General features: G+C 39.9%; 1 protein-coding gene across 7 annotated transcripts in view; it reads left to right on the forward strand.

Moving 5' to 3' along the window:
* The first annotated feature begins 6561 nt into the window (after positions 1 to 6561).
* The window catches only part of Grik1 (glutamate ionotropic receptor kainate type subunit 1), a 391370-nt gene continuing 374933 nt past the window's right edge, over positions 6562 to 22998 (forward strand). For all 7 annotated transcript variants that reach the window (XM_087899389.1, XM_087899394.1, XM_087899401.1 and 4 more), the window contains exon 1: positions 6562 to 7238. In XM_087899389.1, coding sequence (XP_087755515.1) covers positions 7121 to 7238 — 118 coding nt within the window. In that variant the 5' untranslated portion in view covers positions 6562 to 7120. The remainder of the gene's footprint in view (positions 7239 to 22998) is intronic.

Genomic DNA, 22998 nt, shown 5'->3' on the forward strand with positions numbered 1-22998 from the left:
GATGTGAGCCATCACTGCCTGGCTCTGTTTCTCCTTTATATCAATCTCCTGTAAATCAGGATGGCCTTGAACTCACACATTCATCTGCCTCTGCCTCTCAAGTACTGGAATTAAAGGTGTGTGCACTGTTGCCCTCTGCAGCTAACTAGTGGCTAGCTATTCACTCTGATCTTCAGGCAAGCTTTATTTGTTAGATCACCAACAAAATATCACCACAGTTCACAGCATGCAGTAGTCTTGACTCTGAACAAGGTGCTTTCAGCACAGTTTCTTAGCATCAGGTGTCAAGTTGGAATTTACAGTGTATATGATGTGTTCAGAACCAAGAACACAGTGAAGTTGCAGAATACAACACAGGTGATTAAGCTTTGCCAAAAACATCTCAGATTCTCAGGTCTTTGATTTTTAAATTCTGGTCATTGTGTTTCCAGAAAACATTTATTATTGACAAAATGCTTGCAGCCCCATGTCTTGTACACAAGTCAGAGTTTAAGAAACTGTTCAATGGTATGCAGTCTACAAGAACAAGAACGGTGGAGACCCCCTCTAATTCTTAAGATGATCTGTAAGTGGAGACTGCACATTTATTTCCAGGCCACTCAGACCCAAATAATCACACAGAAATTGTATTAATTACAACACTGTTTGGTCAACGGCTCAAGCAGATGCCTGACTAACTCTTAATATCTTAAATTAACCCATTTCTATTAATCTATGCATTGACATGAGGCTGTGGCCTACTGGTAAGTTTCTGTCCAGCGTCTGTCTCCTTCAACAGCTACAGGGCATCTCTTTGACTCTGCCTACTCTCTCTCTATCTCTGTTCAGATTTCCTGCCTGGCTTTGCTCTGCTAAGCCATCGGCCAAAGCAGTTTTATTCATCAACCAATAAAAAGCAAAATATATAGAGAAGGACATCCAACCTCAATGGTCTGTAAAGCAGACCAGAAAAACATATAAGCTAAAACTGATCTTGGCATTATCTCCAAACCCTTCAGAGATTCCCCAGTTTGGGGGACTGAAAATCAGCCTATAAATCATTGGCTAACTGACCAAGGTCACCCTGACTGTGTCTGTCCCACACACACCTTTCCAGTGACAAGAAAATGAGGGTTAGTGATATTACTAGATTGTAAGTAAACTCACCCCACTGCAGATTCAATGACTAACCTTGTACTATTTGAATATCAGTACTATTTTAATGACAACATAGAATCTAGAACCAGATTGACCCACATCAAATTATAGCTCTATCATTTAGATGTGAATTTTCTGACAATGTGTTAGTTCTCACTGTGCACTAGTTCCCGTCATTGTAAGGTTTATAGACTAGCAGTGCTTACCTTTTGAGATTGAATCAGTAAGTTAACAAATGTAAAAGCAACACAGTTGTCCTTGACAGATATTACAAACAGAACAGGATAGGGTCATTTTTGAGATTGCTTTTGAGATAAGGCCTCACTATGTAGCCATGGGTGACCTGGAACTTTTTTTGTGTAGACTAGGCCAGCCTGGAATTCATAAATACCCACTGTCCTCTGCCTCTAGAATGCTGGCATCACAGGCATGTGTTACCGTGCCAAGCTGAATATTCTCATTGTCTTAAAGAAAACGTATTTTATTCATAAACATGAGAGAAAAGAAATTAGAATCCTCGCAAATTGATGGCCTTATACTAACTTTTAAAAGCTAACTTCTTCTTGGGTATGAAAACAAAGCCTATTAGGCAAGATTATTCAGGCCATGACTGAAGCAATGACATTTTAAAGACTCGTAGGAAACACTGAGCTATGGTCAGTAGCTTCTGGGGAGCTTTGGGACACTCAGAGTGCTAGGACTCACCGTTTCCAGTCTTACTTGCTGATGAACTGCATTTATGCCTGGAAGGAGCTAAGTATCAGCTCGATTTGAACTTTCTATGTGGCACTGTTGCTTTGCATTGCTGAGACGTGACGGTGAGTGCAAAGTGGAGAACGAACATTAAGGTGCTCTTTTCTTTCAGAGATTTCACTAGAGCTGCTTCCTACTATGCTCTGGAAAACTCAGCAGTGTTTGTAAGGAAATTATAGTAAAGTTGTTAAGGTATGTGTAATGATATCCACGATGTGGAAAATGAAATTTTGAGAAAAAAAATGCTCTGCATAGTGCTTTGTTGAAATCTAAAGAAACACGCTGAGATTATCATCGAGATTTCCTAGCTAAGACACACAATATTCATAATCTGAAGATAACAGTACATATTAAACTCATCAATGTAGATCAATGAATTTAAAATAGAATTTTAGCTGATGACTCAGTTTGTTCTAGCATAGTTACAGATATGGGTTGTAAGCTATATAACTTGTGAGACAATGTCTCTTATTCACTGACTTGTTTGTTTGATGAGTGTTAACCAGGCCCCAGCTCAGTGCCAGACATAGTACTCCTGGAACTCTGGGTAAACAGTATTTAATACAATAAATAAAATGATTAGAGAGTTAATAGCAAGTATGAGGGAACTGAGCAGAATATTGCACAGGGCACTGGAGGAGGCAGTTAGGTCAAATGAGAAGGAGGCCTAGAGTATTGTACAATAACAAGGCAGATGGACGGACGGTCACAATTACCTGCACTGCTGTAGTGGTTCCAACAAGGTGAGTTTGGACTCTAAGACCCTTTGACACTGCCTGTAGATATTGTTGGCTGTCACTAAGGAGGAAGTACTACTGACATCTAGTGGAGAGAGTATAGGAAAGTGGTGCTATGATCTGGGCTGCACAGCACAACTGCCACAGCCAAGAGTTTCTGCTCCAAAGTGGTCGAAGTTTTGATGTTAGAACCCCCTAGGCTACTGTGACAGCAGTAAAGTTACAGAGAAGTAGATTAGAGACATGGCTTAGAGCTTAACCCAGTAGCACATGACAATCAACTGCATATCGAAGGCAAACTGCAAGGGCGAAGCAAGAGTGACCTCCAAGTCTCCAGTCGTAATAACTGGGTGGAAGGCTACTCATAAGAAAATGAGTGTGAGATACTGCGTCATCTGAAAATGGTGGCTAAAGTTGGCTGTGTGAATTGGCGTTTATCAAGAGGATTTGAGAAAAGAAGAGGATTTGGAACTTTGACTTAAACCATATTTAACATCATCAAAATACATGATGTCACTTTGTTTTTTTTTTTAAATAAAGGAATAAAGATGTAGCCAAAACTATGAAGCTTCAATCCTAATGCAACGACACATTCCTAGGAAGCTCCAGAAATCACTTGATGCTTTGCTTGAGTGCTCTGGGTAATATTGTAAGTGCCTTCAAGTGCGCTCACCACATTTAGAAAACATAGTTATAGCATTTAGCTCCTCAGCTTACTGGAAGATGGTTTTCGCACCTAGTCGTCATCTAGAAGTTCAGTGGTTGAAAATGGATCTGCATTTAAGTAATGTCTCCAGCCTTGCTAGGAAGCACAATGCCACATACACATCACGGTGTTTTGTTATCAGTCACTGTGTGTGAATCAAAGCATAAGACGTAGATTTGGGGACAAGAGAATATGCATCCCATTGACTACTTTTTATTCTTAAGAGGGCACTGTGATCACCATGGTCATTTTTGAGCCAAAATGTAACTAGATTCATGTGTGCATAAAATCCATCACTTCTGAAAAGGCACAGGACAGTGAGCAGCAGCTGATGGCCCCTCACGAGGAGCTTGGTGCCGGGAGCCTGTGCGCATGACTAGCAGAGAGAAGCATTTTAACAAGGAGATAAAGTTCTGTCTTGAGCTTTCCAGTGTCCTACAGATGATACTGAAAGGTAGCATACGTGAGCCATGTATTCTTTAGGAAACCTGGAGAATCCAATTTCTCTCTAACAATGAGAAGCAAAAATTCACTCCTACCCTAAAGGTTGCAAGCTTGAGAAGTGGGAAAATGTCCTTAAGTAGTATTAGAACCCAGAGAATGGTTACTGTTTTCATGCTATTAACTACACCAGTTTTGCTAATTTATTTTGCAGCAGACAAAGTATCTTAATCATCATCCTGTGGGACTATTTACACTAAAAGAAATGTAATGTAGATATGCATTCCTTTAGCCAAAATGTAACCAGCAGAAAGGAACTCATATCTACTGAGTAATCTGTGCTGTGGGAAATAATTCTTATATGTGTCCTAGTGTTTCAATGGTCCCTTTGTTTATTATTACTTTTGTGTTACATGGGAGGATGTTACGATGTTACAGCCTGGAGAGTGTACTAGTCAGACTGATGAGGGGGTGCTGAGTAACAGGTATTTTGCAATCATACAGAATGAAACCTAAAGTTGAGACGTCACAACTTCACATGTTTTCTGACAGTGTAGCGACTACTCAGAACAGTTTTCCACAAAAGGTGACAGTGGCAGCCTTGTCACCTGCACCTAGATCTTTAGAAGCTTTGGTTTTCTGAGTTTTTTCCAAAAGGATATGAGAACACAGGAGAACCAAGTGGCTTACCTTTCCCTGTCTTGATTTTACCTCTAAGTGGGGCATAATACTGTCACACACATTCCCTTGGCCATAATTACGGGACTGTTCTTCACAGAAAATGTAGAGTCTGTACAAGCCAAGGTCAGAAGAAATCTAGACTTGAGTAAGCACACAAAAGCTACTACAGAGAAAATGTTAAGAAATGGACAAACCTGAAGAGAAGAACTAGAATATGCTAACATATAGACCAAAACAGGTGCTCAGAAACCTACTCAATTTTTAATCTTGTATTCCCAAGACTTGTCATACAAAATCTCTTCCACTATAACTTGAATTTGGATATCCAAAGAAAATATAAATGACTAGATATACTTAATAAAAATCTCATGGTTAAAAATAATAGGATCACTTTCTTTCATTCTCACTTTAAGAAATATTTACCAGCCATTCATGAAAGAAGCAATACAATAGCAACCTTTCACAATCTCCTAATTGAGGTCAGGTTCCTTCTTTTCTTCATACCTACAGTACAGTTTTCAGACATTGATACTTGTTAATGTTGGAGAGAGAACCTAGGGCCTTATGTCTACCAAGCAGGAGCTCTACAACTAAGCTGTTACGGACAGAATTCACATTTCTTTAAAGGCATGCTAGCAGCGTAGCAGCGATCACATTCCTGCTGTGTGCTCAAGGCTTGGCCTAATATTTCATAGAAAGTAGATGCTCAAAAAATGCATTGAATAGATGGATGGATGGATGGACGGACGGACGGAGAGTATGGCTGTCTTCTGAAACAGATCATGTCATTGTATTATTCTATCTGATTCTAGAAACAGTACAAAGTAAGCTGAAGTTGTGTTTTTCTCCAGTGCCCATCTACTATTACTTTTGCATTTCTTCCCATTTAACCAACACCAAGAGAGTTCCCTTTCTTCAATACAAAAAATTTCAGGTTTCTGCAAATAGCGCCCCCATGTCCTTGATATGATAAGGTGTACCCCCAAATCTGCACAAATCCTCTTATCCTAGTGCATGTTCTATCTCCTCATCCGAGTGCACATGTGAGAACCACACATGTACACACAGTGTGACCTCTTTGCTTCCAACAGCGACACTACTACAGCCTCCCTGGAAGAGATTGTGTGGTTTCCTCACGATGGATTCTTTGGCGAGGTATTCGCTGCCTTCAGATACAAACTACTCAATATGCATTTGTGGAATAAATGAATTTTAAGATGCACTACATTAGTAATTTCTCACATTCTAGGCTCATATGAGTGTTTTTTTTAATGAATTAACTCAATTTAGATCAGCTTTCCAAACCCCTACTTGGGAGAGGGGGAGGCACCTTGAGGTGTTCCTACAGAACCAGCAAATATTTATATGGAATTTTCCCCAGAAAGCTCCAAGGAAATTAAGCCAACATGAGCAAATGCTGATTTCCCCAGGGAAGTGTCCTTGTCCTTCTACAGAGAAACGGTCTCTAAACCTACATTGTTAGAATAGCCTATTTCCAGTGTTCAAATGTGACAGCCAAAAGAAATTAAGAAAAGCACCGTGCCAGAAGCTGCGTCTTTCTCAGTTCTGCGCTTGGAAACGGAAGCAATTTTCAAGACATTTACTCCGGTCCAGATAGGAAGAGTCGCTATAATCTTAAAAGACTGAAGGGTACCCATTTCTCATCCTTCCTCTTTTTCCTCCTCCTTTCTCATCAGAGTTAAAAATAAAAACTCTGATAACTGTTTAAATCTCTCCCTCGGAGGGTGTGATTTCCTATCTCTTGCTAGTCATCTCTCAGACCCCCGCAGAGGCGTCTAGGGATAAGGCTGTCATTCACAGAGGAGAGCAGAACTCCCTCTGCTTAGGGACTAATGGGTTAGATTTGATCTGTCTTTAGGATGAAAGACTCAATGGACTTCCCAGCACCACAGCGCAAAGTTAAAGAGTGACTGCATGTGTGCGTGCATGGTGTAAATGTGTCTGGTGTGTGTGTGTGTGTGTGTGTGTGTGTGTGTGTCCGCATGCGCGTGCGCATATGCGCGTGGTTGTGTGAGTGTGTCTGGCTGGGTTAGTAGGGTTGGCCGGGGCGGGCAGTAAATAAAGGGTGGGGCCAAGAGGGGAGGAGGGAAGAACCAAGAAAGAAGCAAAAGCAGAGCCTGTATCCCAGTTAACCTGCTGGAGCTCATGCTGCTTGGTCTGAGCCCTGCACCAACTCACCCACTTCCCTCTCTCCTTGGGTGTCTTCTTCCCCGCTTCCTCTCCTTTCCTCACTGCACCCTGCACCCTCTACCCACTCCCCCACCCACCACTTCTGCATCTGACCAGAGGACGAATGAGGGAGACGTTCCAGCAAATCAAGGTAGCAACTTTCCTCAGCTGGTTTCTGGGCTCCAGGAGCGGGATCCTGCTGATTCTTGGAGGTCTGCGGTCCATGAAGGAGGAGAGCGAGCAGTGATGGGCTAAGGACCGGTGCACTAAGCCCCAAGCAGCTCAGTCTCACAAACCCACTCCTACCCGTCCCCACGCGGGTTCCCTGTATCTCGCTCTCCTGAGAGCAAAGAGCGCGCGGCGTGCAGCCTGGGAGCATCCAAGGAGGATGAGGCTGGGACCCAGCCCAAGTTGGGTGTATTTCGCGGGCGTGAGGCCACGACTGTGTCTCGTCATGAATTAAGAAGCTTGGAAGATGGAGCGCGGCACAGTTCTCATAAAGCCCGGGCTCTGGACCAGGGACACCAGCTGGACACTCCTCTATTTCCTGTGCTACATCCTCCCGCAGACCGCCCCGCAAGTGCTCAGGATCGGTGAGTGAGCCCGCGGAAGCGCTCTACACTTTGGGATCCAGGGGTCCTGATCGCTTCCCAGTGGCCGGCGAGGGCGCATCGGGTCCGGGCAAGGCGGCGCTAGCTGGCACTGGTGCGGGGACGCGATCTGGGGGTGGTGGGGACCAGTGCGTACCCAAAGCTCCACAACAAAGTGGGATTCGCGTCATTGCTTCCCTCCTGGCAGGTGCCAGCCTTTCCCGGAATGTATGGTTGGCGGGTTTTTCAATCTGATATTAAAAATCCTGAGCAGAGTGCAGGAATCAAGGCTCAACTGGGCTGGCTCTTACTCTAGACACCAGGTTGCCAGCACCTTTTTGAACACTTGAGTTGGGCTAGGGGGGAGGTGTGAGAACTCTCTTCCAGATGCTGAAGTGAGTGTCCATCAGTCTATTAGTCCCGATTACACACAAGCATGCCAGAACCTTAAGAATAGCATCCTTGATCCACCAGCATAATGGGAATACAGCAGAGAACGTTAGCTCAGAGTCTCCAAGTTTTCATCTCTAAATTGGATTCTTGTGTATGGAGTTTGAGAGTGCAAAGAGCTGGAAAGATGGTCAGTAAACACAAAAGTTTCCTTTCCCTACCCGATCTTACCCACCCCACCTGCCAGCCACTCAACAGCACCTAATTCCCAGACCAGATAACTTCCTGGGTGAGGTGAGGCTTAGATCTCCAAAGAGATTGAAAAAGGAGTACTGGAACACTAAAGACAGGATCCTGGGATGTCCCGAGTGAGCAAACAGCCAGCATTACCACCAGGAGGGCCCTTGTGGACTCAAGTACCTGCATGCATAGCCGCCACTACCAAAATTAGGTCGGTAGAGGTCTGAACTTTGAGCACTGACAAACCCCTCAACTTTTCCCTTCAAGCTAATCTGGGTTCTCTCCTTCAGTTCTCAGAGAACTTTCTTAGCTCTTGTTCTTGTTAGGGGTGGTCTCAGGAAGAGCCATAGGTGAAACGTGGGCAGCCAACAGTTCTAGCAGCTCCCCCCTCCTCTCATTTAACAAAAAGAAAAGAAAAAGAAACTCTGGGTTCTAACCCATACTCTTTCTAGGAATTGACTTAGTATGATGGCAGCTTACAGAGTGGTTCATGGAGAGACTCCTAAATAGTCCACGTCCCTCAGTGCTACAGCAGCCCTGATCTTCAACTACTGAGCTCTTAGAAAAACCCAGAGGAAACTGCCTGTTTATTTCCTTTTGTCACTCAGTGTGACGACCCCCCACATACAAACAAATGAGCTTAGTGTGTGAAGAATGTTTTCTTTAGACAGAAGAAGTTTAGTTTTTAAGGAAAGGAAAAAATCCAAATACTAACTTCACACATTTCTTTAGATTGTGGAGGAAAATATGCACGTGTTTGTATCTTGAGAGCCTATGGTGATAGATTTCCAACCAGAATTGTGATTGATTGTAACTAAAACAATCTTTGCCCAAGTTATAGTCAAGCCTGGATTTTGGATGCAATCAATGGTGCTTAGTTTAGTAAAACAATAGAGAAAAATCCACAGTAATGAAAATGTGTAAGAATTTCCAGTGATTATTAATCAGTGTTTTGCTTTTGTTGTGTACATTTTGAAAATGACCCCCCCCATGTTAGAAATGGCTTTGCTGAGTCCTAAACAATCACAATTGACCATTTTAATGTTGTTTTCAAAATGAAAACAACCAGTATCGTTCCCTGACCTTATGATGCATGCCTCAAAATAATCAAATTTCTTTCCATTAAATGTGAGCTAGAACACATGAAGCAGCATTGCATGTATGGGCGTTTATATGCAGCACACACACGTTTCCCTTCGGCAACTCTGCGTGACCTGTTGTTGGCCTGAGCATTAACACTCTAAGTAAGGACCCACACATAGCTTTTAAATGAAAAATTCAGCACCATGGAAAGTATCTTTATTGCAGAGGAAACCTGACTTTTACAGTTACTTTCTTGTCAGTCAAGCACAGTGTTGAAGGCAAGATGCCAAAGGAGCAGGGAGCTAGACAGAGTCCTTGTTTGTGAGGAGAAATAAAATTGTGTTTGTTTTCTTCTCTTGTTCTCATTTTAACAAACTACCAAGTGCCTAGTCAACCAACAATTGGGGATTCATGATTTTCAACATGCATAGTTGTTCAACAACTTGAACTATCTTCAAGTAAAGTTCAGAACAAACTACACCCTTACACTTGCCTTTGTATGTAGAACATAGCCAAACCTTGGTTTGTAGCTTTGCTGGTGTACCTTCTTAAACTTCAGCTACTGAGAAAAGTGTAAATTTAGGATAAAATACATACATACATACATACACACACATACACACACACTATGTTAGAAGTTACTGAGATAAATGCATGCCAGACTCTTGCATGTATGTACTGTGAATATGTCTTGGAATACTATTGTCTAATTAATAATCTTATGTAAGACTGAAAAACTCCAAAGGGATCCCATAGAGTGCCCTAAATATCACCATTGTGTTGAACTTTCCCAGCATCTTACAGAGGAGAAACATAAAGTACCTGGGAAGCCTGTGCATTTGCTGGAGTAAATTCAGCCTTTTTGTGTATGCCAGTATATAGCAGGATGCAGTTAGCTGTCATACACATTTAGTTGACCTGTGAGCCTCACCATTGTAGACATCCTCTAATCTGCCATTAGTCGGGAAGCATCTCCTGTGTACAAACATAAAGAAGAAGTGTCATTAATACTAAGAACAGAAATATTTATTTGCTAATATGTTTAGTCCATCATCTCAGCACACAGTCATAAACATGTTGGGAAAGCATATGATTAAGGCTGACCAAATTTCCTGAAACACGACCTGGTGGAATGCGTATAGACCCTGCCACCATCTCTTGCTAGGTGTGTGTGTCAGTGAGAGTTAGCCAGTCTCAGCAGGCCTTTATAATTGTATTTGAGAAATCAAATTAAAATTAATGGAAGACTCCAAATCCCATTAATGAAATTAATAGAAACCGAACATGAAATAGAATATGAAAGGTCGTTAAGGAGTAGTTGGGAGTCAGTTGTGTTATTGCTGTTGTTTGTTTTCAACTCTTCTTATTATTGACATTTTCTTTATGGTCATGGATTTAAAATTTAATTTGCTCTATTTTCTGAAATACTTAGTACTTCTGAGTCTAAGCCTCACACCTGGAACTCTTGGTATTGCCATCTGATCTTCCTACTTCGCACAAGATAGTCAAATACCAGGTTTGCAGCTTACAACACGGAATTGCATTACATATCACACCATGTAATTAAACATCCTATATAAAGAAAGAAGTTGGCATATTTTTATATAAATATATGGGAATCTATAGGTTGGTATATAATTCTTCAGGTTCCTGCATTACTTTTAAGAGGTTCAGATTATGTTGTGTGGATTACTTATGTTCCCCAAAGCATCATTTTGACAAGATCTTAACACAACTACCCTCAAGTTTCAGCTTGGGTTTCTGTTGTCTGTGCTTTTGCTTCAGTGAAGTTATGAATAAATACCTACCAGAAGTTTAAAATTATGCTTATTTGAAGGAGGCATTCCAATAATGGAGACAAATAAAAACATGTGTCTCTATTCTTTAAGCTCTTGATTCTTCTTTTGAGTTAATATTCTTTATTCAACACACATCCAGTAAATTGGTCTCTGCTATTACACTCAGAATTCTCGATGCAGTAGATACAACAGTTAGTGAAAGGATGAACTCACATATCCCTAGAAGCCATAATTGTGATAATTTAAAAAACTCTTATTATTTACATTTTTAATGAACTCTTATTATTTTTTGAATACTATTTTAGAGAATTTTTAGTTTATACACTGCCACTGATTTACTTTATTTTGTAGACAAGAAGAATCACATTAAGGCACACAAATGCATGGAGTGGATGTAGTTATGCTGCTAAAGCTGGAAAGGGAGGTTAGAGAAGAGTTGCTCCTGTATTAAAAGACCCATTTGTCTTAGACAGATTCACACTTGGAGAGAGAGTGGACTTGGGGAAGCATGTTGACCCTCACACTAAGTTGCAATCCGCAGATAGCCCTCTCAAGGGTTGTGAAGGTCTGTGCCATCTTCAAAAACAATAGAGTTCACAACTGGGGATAACACACTCCTGACATCAGCAGATCATTTGCTTTACGATTTTTCTCTATATCATTTACTTTTAAGGCCAATATTGATTTTGTAAGCCTGATGTTTATACCATATACCTCTCAACTTTGGTTTCTTTTCTGCAGTTTGTGATCTCTGGTTTTCAATGAGGAAAATTGTGATTTGGTGACTTTGACTGAATTATACTGTTACATGTTAGAAATGTGGGCATAGGAAGCTAGCTTTTCTGGCATTTATTTCTAAGTATCTTGCATTCAACTTTGGCGTACTGTGTATGGATCTGCATGTGCTCTTACACATCTGTGTAAACCGTGCTGCAATCAGACGTGGGAGAAGCAGACAGTTCCTTTCAGTTGTTTGGAGATGACTGACAATAAATATGGCTTATATTGGATGCTGTATATTTCATGCTGTTAGCAGCAAGGCAGCAAGCTCCCTTTGGAAAACATTCATCAAATGTAATCAGGTTGGGGAGGAAATTGGACATCTATACCTAGAAAACATTGTTTTAACTTGCTGCATAGTGCATTGACGTAGTTCTGAAGGAGAATAGTGGAGACGGTGGCAGCATTCCCATAGACTTATTCAATTTCCACTTGTTTAATATCATGTAATAAAATTAATATTATTTATGTTCTGAAAATTTGTATATTATATTTGAATTAGAAGACAGAGTGATGAAGAAATTCAAGTAGAAGGAGGGTCGTGTATCTGACTGTCATTTTAACACTGACTGACCTAACATCAGAAGATCAGTTATAGACATGAGGGTTTGATTTGGAGGTGAACTGTGGTAATATCTGTAAAGTACATATGACGTAGAACTCAATGAAGACGTTCCTCACTTTCTCTGTTACAGGGTAGGACAGAGGGTCTTTGTTCTAGAATGATCTCTTTCTTTGACCTAGTGTGTGAAATTACCCTTGCATAAGGAAATCATAAAGTGCATTTGTATAGTACAAATACGCTGAAATCTTTTGGGGATAAAAACCCTTTTCTTATTCAAACCTGAATCAACCCCATTTTTACTGTCAGAAGGTTTGAGTTCAACTAAACTCATGAGTCAAGACATGGTAGAAGAAAAAACACTGACCAAAGAAATAAAAAGAAAACACTGAAATTTCAACACATTTAAAACTCACAGGACCAAAGCCCTGCTAATCCTGCTGCCTTTTTGTGTGATACATTTTTATAGAGATTCTAAAGGAGGTTTAGAGACTAAAGTTAATTGCGACTTATGGCTAAAACACATATCTTGATTTTTAAATTATATTTACTGGAATAGGGTATGCACATAGCATTCTGAGAATGTGCAGATCAGAGCCCAACTTACATTTCCCCTTCCACCATATGGGTTCCGGATATCAAACTCAGTCCATTTTATTTCATAGAAATCTGATAATTGTTATTAATTTGGAGAAGGAAATATCGCTATAACTTACTATTTTCATTTAACAGTGCAAAAACGAATGGATTGAAGTGAATTATTTAATATGCTGAACAAATTCAAGACTAGTCCATGTTAAAGTAGAACATCCATTTTATTTAATGGTTCATTAAAACACAATCTATACAGGCTTATTATTTACACACACGGAGTTCCTAGCTCTGTCAACCAAGGAGGCTTGAAACAATGACATCCCAGGAGCTCTCTGTGAAACTCACACTCAGGGCTCCTCCCAGCAGGGAATAGTAACTGGTGATAAAAATCAACACACTGCAGCTGCTGAGATAACCTCCCAGTAATGGGGGTGAGGTGGTGTTTTTCCAAGCCCCATTGATGCTATGTTAAAAGAACAGGAAAGCCAACTGGCTGGCCTCTGGTGTATCTGCACTGGTGTGGAAAACAGGAATAAGGAAATGAGGAGAAGGAAACAGGAATAAGGAAATGGGGAGAAGTGTCAAGTTTCCCAAGGAAAAGAGAAAAAAGAAGACAAGAGATGGGGCTCATTGTAGCCAGTGGTAAAGACTTGATCGTATTTACACTCAGTGTGGTATGGTACAAAAGGAAGCTTGCTGGCCTGGTCTTCCTTCCCCACACCTATCATGATAAAACAGCAAGCAAACTCCAGTAGAAGGTCTTCCTTCTAATAGAAAATACTCGTCAGGAGTGCCAGGGTTATAGAACACAGTCAGGCTGCAGAGAAGCTAAGGACACACAGTGAGAAAACGTATGAAGTGGCATCCACCTGAGATCCCAGAGCAGAAAATGATGTGAGGTAAAATCTAATCTAAGTACTGGAAAAAAAGCACTTCTTAAAAATAATATATTGATATATTGATATATTGATAGCGCCTCCTTAATTTTGACAAATATGCTGTTGTCAATGTAAATAACAGTAGATACTGTGTGGTATATATGAGAATTCTGTGAGATATTTTCTCAATGTCTCAATGAATTTAAACCTATTAAGAAGTAAAATACATTAAAAACAGAAAATCTCAAAACATATATAAGGGATTCTGCTTTTTGCCTCCTTATAGTACATAAAGATCTATAAGAAAATGTATTAAGAGATATAGAAAAAATATTGTGTTCTATATGTGAATTTTCCAAGAAATTCACTAAAACAAAGACAACAGCAGTCAATGTTAAAGAATCACTAAACAAAATAAACTTTGTATAAGACTACTATAGAAAGAAATGTCTATTTATCTTCCTTAGAAATCTGCAAGGATATTCTTGATATGGAAAATCAGGCATTAACTGCTTCTACCCATTAACTTCTTGGCTTTCAACTATTATATAGTTTTTTATACTTAATTAAATGTAATTTAACTATGAATATTGATTCAGGCACTGCAACATACTCTGTTGAAGACATTAAGTGATGATGTCCTTGAACGGAAACTTGCAGCAATCTGTTTGCAAGAATTCTTTTTTTAGCAAAATAGCTTAAATATGCCTTTAGAATCAATACTCAATTCCCAGAGCCGATAAAGGACTTTATAATTCATATTGGAAAAGGATGGTGAAAAAATCAGGTCCTTTTTTTTAAATGAAAACTCAATTGCAACTTTTAAGGTTCATTTCTCTTACACTATTTTATTGTACTGGGTGTAATATGTGTAGATATATGCATAAATGTGTGTGTGTGTCTGTGTGTGTGTGGTGTCTGTGTGTGGGGTGTCTGTGTGTGTGTTTGTGTATGTGTGTATATATGTGTGTTTGTGGTGTCTGTGTGTATGTATGTGTTATGTGTGTGTATATATGTGTGTGTGGTGTGTGTATATGTGTGGTGTGTGCACATTTGTGTATGTGTGTGCATGTGTGCATATATGTATGCATTGTGTGTTCATGTGTGCATTTCTCTGTGTTTGTGTGTGTGTGTGTATGTTTGAGTGTAGGTCAGAAATCAACTATACTAGGTATTATTACTTAGGTGTCAGTCACCTGTGTGTGTTTGGTTTTTGAAATGGTCTCTAGTTGAAAGCTGTCTATCCAGTAAGCAATGAAAATCCAACTGTCTCAGCCTCCCCAGGCTTGGAATGACAAGTATGGGCTATCATACTTTGCAAATGTGTGTGTGTGTGTGTTAGTGTGTGCATGTGTGTGTACTGAACGTGGGCCTCCATATTATCTAGGAAGCATTTTTCCAACTCAACAATCTACTGAGGCCTTTTCTTTATTTCAAATTTCCAAATGATTATGTTACATATTTTGTCAGTCTTTAAACACAAGTTGCATTCTGATGACCCTGTTATGCTTAGATTGTAAAAGGCATGACCAATGGATCAGTCAGGAGAGGCATCTCTGAAATGTAAAGGCAGCATTTACCTTTTGAATCCTGGGCAGTGTGTTCTTTTTGTTCTTACAATAGATGTGAACCCTAAAGCTGCTTTTATGCAAGCTCACTGCACTGTCAGGACCACCCATAAACCATTGTAAGTGTTCAGTTGGAAAGAATGGTTAAGAAAATAATCATACACACTTAAATGATGAAAAAAACACTAAATATAATCTCTATAATGAAATCCGCTCATTAGAATAGAAAATCCACACATAAAACAGAACAGACTAGAGTATACGACCTCACATTTGTTGGTATACTCATTGTTCTTTTTAAAATTATTCCTCTTATTTTTTGAGATTGTAACACAATTACATCATTCCCCCTTCTTTTCCTCCTTCTGAACCCTCCCTTATTCCCCCTCACTCTTTCAAATTCACTCTCTCTTTTGTTACATATATATGTGTATATGTATATCATATATCTGTGCAAACACGCATAATCCTAAGTGCATAGGTGCAACCTGCTCGGTTCGTATTATGTGTATTTTGGGGACTGATCCCTTGGTATTGAATGATCTGTTTGTGTGTTCTTCCCTGGGGAAGACCACTTCTGCTCTTAGTAGTTCATAACTGCCTTTAGTTCTTTGTACTTACAGATAAGAACTTACAGAGAGTGCAGACAGAAGAAACCTGCTCATTTTGTCAAGGCTGGGGATAGTTCTTTCATTTTGATTCCTATTATTACTCTTGTCCAATTTAAACATGATTGGGTAAAGCAGCCATTCTTCAGATTCTAGGTGATTGAAGCAGTCGGTTGCATGCAGATAGGCATAGTGAAAGGGGCACCGTGATAGAGTGCTTCCAGCTTTGGGGATCCATTGCTTGCTTTGGTCATAATATCCTTGAGTCAAGTCATTCTCCTGTCCATCAGAATATAGGTGAGAGTGAACTGGTGGTGGGAGAAGGACAAAGGAAGAAAGAGGGGAGGGGCCTGGAGGCATGGAAGTGGTGGCCATCTCGGGGTCGCTGTATCTCTTACATTTCATCAGGCTGCATTTGCAGTTGAAATTCTTGTGGCCATGAGAATATCCCTCGGGCCATATTAGACAGTGAATACACGGCAGCATTTTGAATCCCACTGAGATAGACTGATGGTTTTTGCTGCCTCTGTGGCATGTTTGTCATAAAATGCACAAGACTAACTTATGAGGAAAACATTTTTAAAGAAAAAAAACTGTTTAAGAGAAAACACAATAAAGATGTCTGAGATTATCATTTATTGCTATATATACTCTTCTCCTCTTCTTGATGTCACAGTATTTAGGAAAGAGAAACAAGATACAGAATTCCCTTTGAATAGCTACAGAAATCATATAAGATTTTTTTTTAGAAACAAAATGATCTGTATAATATACAAACAAATTTATGCAAACTTTTAAATATATTAAAAGTCACAGTATTAACCAATAGTCTCTGAAAATTTTGAAGAACCATTTTGTCATTGGACGAAGAAACTGAGGTTACCTACAGTGGCTGAGATCCCAACAGCCAAACCTTAGCCTTAGCCACCTCCTTCTTACAATTTTCTTAACAGCTTCATTTCCCTGATACAACTTAGTCTGGAAAGGGGAAAAGTTTACATGTAAATGCATGTAAAATAATTGGCAAACACACTACACAAAAGTTTCAGAATTCAAAGATGACAATACTGATCAACATAGTTTTTAAAATCAGACAGTCCCTAAAATGTGAAATTAGAATGTGTTGTAAAGAAAGGGAATGTGGAAGGTGTCTTAAAGCATCATCTTGTCAGGGATCATGAACTCAGAGGCAAATCTAGGGATGTGCTATCACTCACAGGAGATGTCAACAGAAGAGTTCCTGTAGGACTGTGTTGACCTACACAGGTCTATGTTAGTTGTTTTTCTCATGGCTCTGACAAAGCATTAGACAGATGCAGCTTAAGGAGGAAAGGGTTTATTTCAGCTCAGTGTGAGGTCTAGTCCATCACGGTAGGAGAGACTTGGCAGCAGGAGCTTAAGGCTCTGCTCACCTTGCTTGCATCATCAGGAAGCAGAAAGGACTAAATTATTCTGCTCAACTGGCTTTCTCCTCTTCGTTTGTCTGATCTCCAAGCCATTAATATTGCCACCAACAGTTAGAGTGATCTTCTCACTCAAATAACCCAATATAAGAAGAAACTTCCCTATAAGCCTGCCCAGACATTTATCTCCAAGAGTATTCGAGACTCAATCAAGTCGAAATATCAATATTAACCATTACAGTACTTACATTTCTTGAATCTTATATAGTCATTTCTGATCAAAATTGGCTTGTGGATAATTCAAAGTAAAGAAGTATCTTTATATTCAAAATAACATGGCGAAAACTAGCAGGTGTAAATGAATGTGATGTCGGATACCTGTTTGGAATGCTTACCTTCGTGCACATTTTTCTAACTTTAATTTTTATGTGTATGGGTATTTTGTCGGTATGTATATCACTAAACCATTTTTGTGCCTGGTGCCCCTAGAGGCCAGAAGAGTGTGTTGGATACCCTGGAAATGGAATGACAAGGGGTGGTGAGCCACCATGTCAGTATGAGGAATCAAACTCTAAACCTGGTCCTCTGGAAGAGCAGTCAGTGACTTTGCTGAGTCATTTCCCCAGACTCTTGTCACAGTATTTGTATTATTCTAACTTCAATGGGGCAATTCAAGCCAGTGTTCTCAGCTTCACAGGCTGAGCGCAAGTGTGCACAGAGAACTATGTCTAAAGAAGAACATATATGACTCACTTCACAAAAAATTTCATGACTATGATGCCAGAAAGTAAGCATGACGTGCAGTGTAGAACTCTGGTAATCATATTTCTACCCTATAGCTGGCATGAGGAAGGCAGGGGAGGACCCCTGAATTATGGTCCTTATGGAGGACCAAGAGTGTTGAGTAGCTCCTGGAGAGCCTACAAAAGCAAGCTGGCTACAGTGTTCTTGCAGTATGCACTGTTCTGTGTTTCGTATGAGGTGATCTGTCAAATTGACTTTAGGGTTTTCAGTAGCTTTTGACCTTTCCTCTTCCCTTCTGAGGCTGAGGATTTAATTTGGTTCTGCCCTCTCTCCATCCTTTTGTATTCACTTATTCATTCTGTATTTATAGCTACTCTTGTTCTAAAAATATTTCAGAGGTTTGCAGAAGTCAGGCACATATGTTACCATCCGATAACATGCACTAACGATGCAAACACAAGCGTAAAACAAGATGAAAACAGAGGAATTTCTGTGAAAAAAGTAAAGCAGCCAAGAAGGAGCTAGTAAAATATGTCTTCGCTTTCAAGTAACTAAAGGAAGATGAAAAAACAAGTAAAACCACAGAGCCGAGGGGGTTTGTTGGTAGAAAAATTATAGAATTTTCAGGCTGAAAACTATGAGAGAATCAGCCTATAGTCAAGATAAAGGAAGGCACGATACTGGATATAATAACCTGTGGTAAATTACTGGCTTGTATCACACATTTGCTTTTTATGAAGTGCTAAACGCAGCCTTACGGCAAGACACCAAATGATACTTCGCTAGGTAATCATTTCTCCAAGGAGTCAGAATGCTTCCCTAGGGCCTGCAGGTGTGGCACACGGGTCGTCTGTACGCCTAGAACGACCGATGCTCAGGATTTGATTCCTAGGACTGAAGGGAGCGGCACTTCTCCCAAACATCTCACTGTGGATTTTCATGGGTCTTGGTTTGCTCTGATAACCCACCAGGAGAGCCAGACGATGGCAGGGCGGCACACCCTTCAGGTGGTCAGCACAAAGGCAAAGGAAGGAGATAGTGGGTGTAAACATCAGAAGGTAAAGATCAGTGTTTTCTGGGAGACTGAGAAAGCCAAATGAAGTACATTGGTGCACAGATCACCTGACATCTACAGAATGAAATACAGGGATGCAGGGTCAACGTTTCATTCAGAAAATACTGGTAAGTTCATATTCAGTGCACAAATAGGTGATAGGCATTCATTTATACTGAAAAACAGAGGTATAAACATTGTCAAGATGGATGAGAGTTATTATAAGAAAGAAAATGGGGAAGTTGGTTGCATAAAGTTTCCTGAGATGTGAAATTTAAATAAGGAGTGTTTCAAGGGTGTGCAAAAGCAAATCAGGACCTGTGTCACCTGTTGGAGCACGTGCCGCCTGACAGCTTACTTCTCATAGTTAACCATGGTGAGATTAGGGATTTGAGCAGTTGATCTTACGGCAATCTTAAAATAAACATCACCATTTTGTGGATTAATTCTAACCACATTCATACAGGCACACACAATCACATACACACACACACACACACACACACACACACACACACACACAAAGGATGTATCCATCCAGCTTGGAGAGTAATTTCCTTCTTTGTAGTCTCTTGTTCTGCTTTGATATTGTATGTACTTGCTTTTCTGTATGCCTGTGTTTATTGGAAATTAATTTACATATTCTCCTTGACAATTAAACTAACTCTTCCTTTATCCCCTCTGAACCTTTCTGATGCTCCTCTGTAATCCTAATCATTTCTTCCTAGAAAAGCCTCTTTTATCTAACAGGACTATTGATTTTATAGGGCTGAGGAAGAATAACTTTAAATGTTGTTGGCTGGTCTGTGTCCTGAATGCCAAGTTTGTCCATGTTTCTTTATATTCCATACTCTGGAGGACTACAATGTGTTTAAAATTCCAAAGCCAGGAAACAAAACCTGGAGCAGAATTTGTGAGATTCCTGTGTCGATTCTGAAGCAAAAATAAGTAAATAAATAAAAATAAAGAAGGAAAAGGAAAAAAAACCCTAAGTTTTGTAGAATTTTCTGATATTTTGCCGAAATAGTAAGGAAATGCTAATTAAACCTCCACAGTGTAGTTCACCTTCAAACTCACACCTCTGTACTTAAACAGGAGAGAAAAAGCAATTTGATAATGCAAGGACTGCTGTCACATTTGTAAAATGCCTCAGCAAGCTGCAAATCGAGTAAGTGATAGCTCCCTTCTCTTATGTTTATCTTGCAATTTTCCTCCAATGCTTATCCAGTTTCTTCCCTTGAATACATTATCACAATTTTAAGACATAAAAATTATGCACAAGTAGGACTTATTCACTATAGCTGACTAGGAAATCGAAAATTGGCTTTTCCAGATGAAATGTGATAACATGAAGTGGGGGGAAAGACCAGAAAAAATATTCAGGGCCTTTGAAAGGAGGGAACCAATATTATAAACCAGTTAACAATCAGCAAACCAGCATTTTGTTTCTGAATCTATCAAGAGTGTAATGCCCATGGGGTCAAATGGAATAGTCAAATTCTCTGTGCAAAAACTCATTCACATACACGTCAATATGCTCACATGATACAGAATCACATAGGTCCATTTACCAAATCCTTCCAGGGTGAATAAGTGTGGTGATCCCTGGAACTAGAGAGATAACGCAGTCAAAACCTTCCACAAAAGCACGAGGTCCTGAGTTTGGATCCCAAATCAAAAGCCAGGCATGCTGAAATGTGTCTTGTAATCCTAGGGCTGGGGAAACAGAGACTAGAGGATCATTGAGGCTCCCTGTCCAGCTGGTCTAGACAACTGGGGATGTCTGGGTTCAGTGAGAGCCTGTGCCAAACAATAAGGTAAATATCAGACTAGATCCAGAATGCTCAAGGACACTGAGGGTGGTACGTGTGGCCGCCAGCATAGTACTGTCCTCTAAATTTATATCTCTCCTTATATGGTAGTGCAGCTCTAATTCCTCACCAGGCAAGCATCCTTGTGCAGTAATATATGGTTAATGCAGAAACTTGCAACTGGCCATAGTGTCAAGGGAGTGCTCATCCACAAATGTGTCATTTATAGAATATCCCCCACAAGGCTCAGACAGAGGTTAGTGTGGACCAGAGCAAACCAGCATCTTCTGTACATGACAGGAGAGCTATGTTCATGAACTCACGGCAGCTTTGCTTGCCTGCCCAAGATCTAGTTAACATTCCACCTTGTAGTGGGAACTAATTCATTAGCTCCATCACTAAATGAGGAGCTATGGACAGCAGAGGATTTCTGAGAAAGAAGAAGTCTACTTTCTTTAGTGGTGTATCTCCTGACAATACCACAACGATCAATTGGATAAACCCACACCCAGGAATATACGAACAACAGAAATTGGAGTCACGGGATTACTTTTGAAAAATAAGGTTACAAAGATGGGAAGGGTTAGGGAGGTAGAAACCGATCTAGCAGACAGTAAAGGAAGAAGCAGGGGTGAATATGATCCAATACATTGCAATTAAAAAAAAATAATGAAAATCTTTTTTAATAGTAAGATAGCAAGTTGTAAAGAAGACACTGACGTTGACCTCTGCCCTCCACTACCCCACCACACACACACACAGTATTCACTTTCATGGTAACACAGAGTTGTAAAAAAAAATCTTGCTCTGTGTGTCACACTAGTAAGGTTCTTCTAAGATTAAGAGATGCTTCATAATCATCACTTCACATGATTCCCAAAGCCCCTCAAGGTAACCAAATGGCTTCAAATCTATACACATGGGAACTGCATTTCAAAAACTAGCAGGCAATTAACAGGAAAGACAGTCAGTATAAACTTCCGTCATTTTGAAACTAAAGTGATGTTTCCATTTATCTTTGTTTCAGCAAATTTTTTATTTTTTATTAAAAATTTCCACCACCTCCCATTTCCATCCCTCTCCCCTCTCCCTCTCACTCCTCTTCCCCCTCTCACTCCCCTTCCCCCTCCCTCTCCAGTCCAAAGAGCAGCCTGCCCTGTGGGAAGTCCAAGGTCCTTCCCCTCCATCCAGGTTTTGGAAGGTGAGCATCCAAACAGACTATCCTCCCACAAAGCCAGTACATGCAGTAGAATCAAAACCCAGTGCCATTGTGAGGGCTGACTGAGAAGCCAATGGCACTGGGTTTCCATTTATCTTTGAAGACCAGTCTAAATAAACACAAATAAATAGTTAAAAGGTATGGAAAGAGGTATCAAGTCTACCTGGACAAGAATGCTCCTACCGCACATAATCCTTGTCTCAGGGATTCTTTTGTGACTCTTCCAGCACCTATCAACATTGTTAAATACGTAATCACTTCTGTGCACTGCACAGCTCTATGTAGGGTGGGCTGTTAACACAGTGAATAACAGAACAACACACTAGTAGACAATTATAAAATCATTATTACTCCACGGGACAAATAATTTTTTTCTACACTGCTGGACCCATGTTGAAGAAACAAGCAAATGTTTAGTCAAATTATTTTGAAAATATGAATGTGCTAAGGGTTTTAGTGTTTCACCTTAAAATTCAAATATTAATTGTTTGACATATATCACATGCTTTATATATTATTTATCATATCTTCATGATTCTTTCAAAGTAGTAGTTAATTATTTGCAGTATATCCATTCGACTGCTATACAAAGGGAGGAAAGGGTTCCTGTATAGAATCGAATAAACGGAAAGTTAACTTATTTCTAAGGAGGCAAAACTATTTTATGAATATATTTTAAAATTTAATTGTCTGCATAGCCTACATATTTGACTAATTTTCTACTCTGTCTTTGATCTACTTCTAGTCACAGAACAGGAATATTATCCAGAACTATTTTAGTATGACTTCAAACAAAAAGCTAAAACTGACTTATCCACAAAATCAATGCTAGCCCAACTTCAGGTATTGAGTGTCTTGTATCTAATGGGGGATGAGTATGTTGTGAGCAGCAGTTATCAAATTAAAATTCTCAATTTACTGCAACCAGATTTCTTTTAGAACCTTGCCTAATTTTAATTTTCATGCTTTCAGTGTACATTAATTTGCATACCGATGTTAAAGCGAGCTATGTGCTGAGAAACAAAGTCAG

Source organism: Myodes glareolus, chromosome 2 (genome assembly GCF_982192425.1).
Source record: "Myodes glareolus chromosome 2, mMyoGla1.1, whole genome shotgun sequence".
NCBI classification, from domain to species: domain Eukaryota; kingdom Metazoa; phylum Chordata; class Mammalia; order Rodentia; family Cricetidae; genus Myodes; species Myodes glareolus.